Source organism: Merops nubicus, unplaced genomic scaffold, assembly GCF_000691845.1.
Source record: "Merops nubicus isolate BGI_N331 unplaced genomic scaffold, ASM69184v1 scaffold36697, whole genome shotgun sequence".
In the NCBI taxonomy this organism is placed as follows: Eukaryota; Metazoa; Chordata; class Aves; order Coraciiformes; family Meropidae; genus Merops; species Merops nubicus.
In genome coordinates, this window is record NW_008619037.1 from 1 (window position 1) to 3,591 (window position 3,591).

A 3,591-nucleotide genomic window follows, 5' to 3' on the forward strand; every position below is an offset into this window, starting at 1 on the left:
GATGGGCATCGTGGGACCCATCACCGCCGGCATCCTAACGAGTACGGTAGATGCTCGGGAAGATCGACCCCGAGGGTCTCTGCGGCCATCGGAGGTGGCCTCTGGGAGCGCGTCGAGCCGCCGCGTTGCCCCCGGGGAAGGTGGGGGGTTCACCCGTTCACCGGCGTTTCCTCCTTGCCCCGCGTCTGAGAGAGCTGGATCAGCCTCCCCCCATCCTCAGCCCTTTGCCAGGGGTACCAAACGCACCCGCCCAGCGTGGAACCGGCTGGGCTTCCAGGCTTCTGAGCACTTGGAGGAAAAACACTTTGAATCATACAGTTGTTTGGGTGGCAGAGACCGTGAAGATCATTGAGTCCAACCATTCCCCCAGCACTGCCAGGTTCCCACTGACCCATGTCCCTCAGCACCACAACTCCACAGCTTGGAAACCCCTCCAGGGATGGGGACTCCACCACTGCCCTGGGCAGCCTGGCACAGCCCTGGGCAACCCTCAGGGGGAAGAAATTATTCCTCAGGGACAACCTAAACCTCCCCTGGCACAACTTGAGGCTGTTTTCCTCCTATCCTATTGCTTGTTCCTTGAGAGAAGAGCCTGACCCCCACCTGGCTCCAGCCTCCTGTCAGGGAGCTGTGCAGAGCCAGAAGGTCTCCCCTGAGCCTCCTTGGCTCCAGGCTCAGCACCCCCAGCTCCCTCAGCTGCTCCTCACCACACTTCCAGGTTTGGTGCCTGTGCCTAGAACTGGGTAACATTCGCAGTGTCTGTGTCTGTGGTTTGGATGATCTTGTGACGAGACCATGTCCAAAACCACTGCCCCCTTCATCCCTGGGGTCCGACCATGTGTGTCTCATGTGTCACATGTGTCATCTTTTTCCTCTCTCCACAGGCGCTGCCATTGCTGGAGTTTACAGAGCAGCAGGGAAAAAAATGATTCCTTTTGAAGCCCTCATTTTTGGAGTGGGCCAGACGTTCTGTGTGGTGGTGGTTTCATTCCTCCGGATTTTAGCCACGCTCTAGCTCTTCCTCCAGGCTCTAGAGGTCCCACATGGAACGAAGAGCAAAGGATCTGGGCCCCTGCACTGGCCTGGAACAAATCACCTTGGTCTCTGCTTCTGCCCTGCTCAAAGCCTACAGGAAGGTCTCCTCCTGCCTCCAGCCCTGCGTGAAAGAAAGCAAAAAAACATCAATTTTGTTACTTTTTGGGTAACATGAAGTGCCAAGTGACTCCTTATTCCTCTGGAGGGTAGGAAAAGGGCTTCTGGAGCGGGCCCCCCACATACCTTTGACCACTGATGAGCTGTAGCACCAGGACATGACAGAGCTCACAATGCTTTGACCTCTTGCTGCTTTCTTAGCAGCAAACCTGAAGCTCTTTTCATAGGATTTTTTTTAAAATGAAAAAATTAATTTCTTTTCTCTCTCTCCCCAACTTCCCAATACCAGCTCCTGGTTGCAGTGAATTTGGGGTGCCGAGACCCTGAGAACTTGGGAATTCAGGGGCCTGGGAGGAGCCAGGGTGATTCCTGACTTTGGATATGGCCCGGCCAGCAGGCAGCATGGTCTCCTCTAATGAATTTTTTTAATGTGCGTGGTTTTAAATGACTTTTAACTAACTCAAAGCTCTGCCTGCTGGCATGGGAACACCTCCCAGCTGTGGCTTTGCTGAACTCCTTCAGTTCTGAGCTCGCCTGCTGCTCCTCCAGCATTTCGTAAGTTATTTTCCATGAGCCCCAAGTCCTCTCTGTGGAAACAGCTCTCGCCAGAACCCTGTGTCCATCACAGCAAGGGATTTGTCTCTCTGTATGAACTTCTCTGGAGCAAGCTGACAGCGAGAGGTGTATTTCAGAAGTTACTTACTGAGATGACTCTCAGTTTCAGCTTGTCTTAATCCCAGGAATAAAGCTGTGCTTTTTAAGAAGGGCTTTAATGTGACTCCTTCTTCGGCAGACGAGGTCCAAGTGGTGTGACAAACTAAACCCAGGATCTTCAGCATGCCCCGTGTGCTGTGCTGCTCGTGCAGAGCAGGTTTTCTCTTCCTCCCCTCTTCCCTTACCCCCTGTCTGGGTGTCTGGCAGCCCTCAGGAGCGAGGACTAAACCTGCTGCCAACTTGTCTCAACAAGTATTAGCTCTGGGGCTGAGTTCTTTGTGTCACCTGGGTACTCCCTCACTCCCCAGCTGCCTTCCAACCTCCCTCACCAGTAAAATCCAATCCAGATGGGAAGGGGGAAAAGTCCTGAGCCAACAGTGAATCCAGCAAATCTGTAAATGTTATTTTTCTACTGACCCTTCTAATCCCCATAGGGATTATCAGTGAATTCTGTACCAGGCAGGCTGAGCTGAGCCATGTGTTTCCTTTGCAGGACAACAAGGGGGCCTAGGTTGTGCTTTTGGAAACCAGCCTGGCTCCTGCTTCCCACAGGGCAGAGCTCTCCAGCCTGTGCCAGGAAACCTGGATCTGGAGGTTCTCTTTTTCTCCATTAGGAGCTGGACCCACTTCTCGCTGCTGCTCAGGGCTTGACTGGTTCTGAGCGGGGTCCCCGCGGCCCCAAACCTCAATGCAGAGCTGCTCCTGTGCCCCCAGGCAGCTCCCACCCTGGAGCGGTGCCTCCGCTCAGGCTTTCTGGGGGAGGAACTGTGGGGACACCACTTGCTGTGCTCAGGATGGGACCCCAACACCTCACCTCGCCCACACTGGCTGAGGCCAGCACCAGAGCAGTGCCTGCACCGTGGGCTTCATCTTACAGCTCTGGAGAGTCATGGAATGTTCTGGGTAGGAAGGGACCTCTCAAGGCCATCGAGTCCAGCCCTCCTGCAGGGAGCAGGGACATCCCCAACTAGAGCAGGTTGCTCAGAGCCCCGGCCAACCTCACCTGGAATGGTTCCAGGGATGGGGCAGCGACCACCTCTCTGGGCAACCTGGGCCAGGGGCTCACCACCCTCAGTGCCAAACATTTCTTCCTTCTCTCTAGTCTAAATCTCCCTCTTCTAGTTTCAAACCATCCCCCCTTGTCCTGTCCCAACAGGCCCTGCTCAGAAGTCTGTCCCCAGCTTTCCTGTAGCCCCCTTGAAGTCCTGTCAGGCCCCCAGAAGGTCTCCCCAGCTGGAGCCTTCTCCTCTGCAGCTGCCCAAGCCCAACTCTCTCCTGCTGGGCTCCCAGCAGAGGGGTTCCCCCCTCGGGTCATGGCTGGGTCTCCTCTGGCCCCGCTCCAGCAGGTCCCTGTCTCTGCTGTGCTGAGGACTCCAGAGCTGCCCCAGCACTGCAGAGGGGTCTCCCCAGAGCGGGGCAGAGGGGCAGGATCCCCTCCCTAAATACAACCTACAAAGATGGAGATCACCAAAATGAGCCTGTGTGAGAGGTGCCATCTGCCTGTGGGGGGCACTTCCCGAGAGCTGCTCCCCCAGGCCCCCAGGGCCAACGTGCCCCAAGCTCAAAACCCTGAAGAATTCACATTCCCAGGCAGCAGGGACCGAGGAGCTTTATTGGCAGTAGAAGGTCAGCACGTTCTCTTGGTTGCCTCGGATGAGGATGACGGGGGGTCTCAGATCCTGTGAGAGGGTCTCGAGCCAGGCCATGTAGAGGGAGCTGGGGCAG

General features: G+C 55.9%; 1 protein-coding gene across 1 annotated transcript in view; it reads right to left on the minus strand.

Moving 5' to 3' along the window:
* Nucleotides 1–3,476: 3,476 nt before the first annotated feature.
* SLC12A3 (solute carrier family 12 (sodium/chloride transporter), member 3) overlaps nt 3,477–3,591 on the minus strand; it is a gene marked incomplete at its 5' end in the record, with an annotated part of 5,129 nt that continues 5,014 nt past the window's right edge. The window contains one exon of the mRNA XM_008943649.1: nt 3,477–3,591. This exon is cut by the window's right edge and continues 14 nt beyond it. Coding sequence (XP_008941897.1) covers nt 3,477–3,591 — 115 coding nt within the window.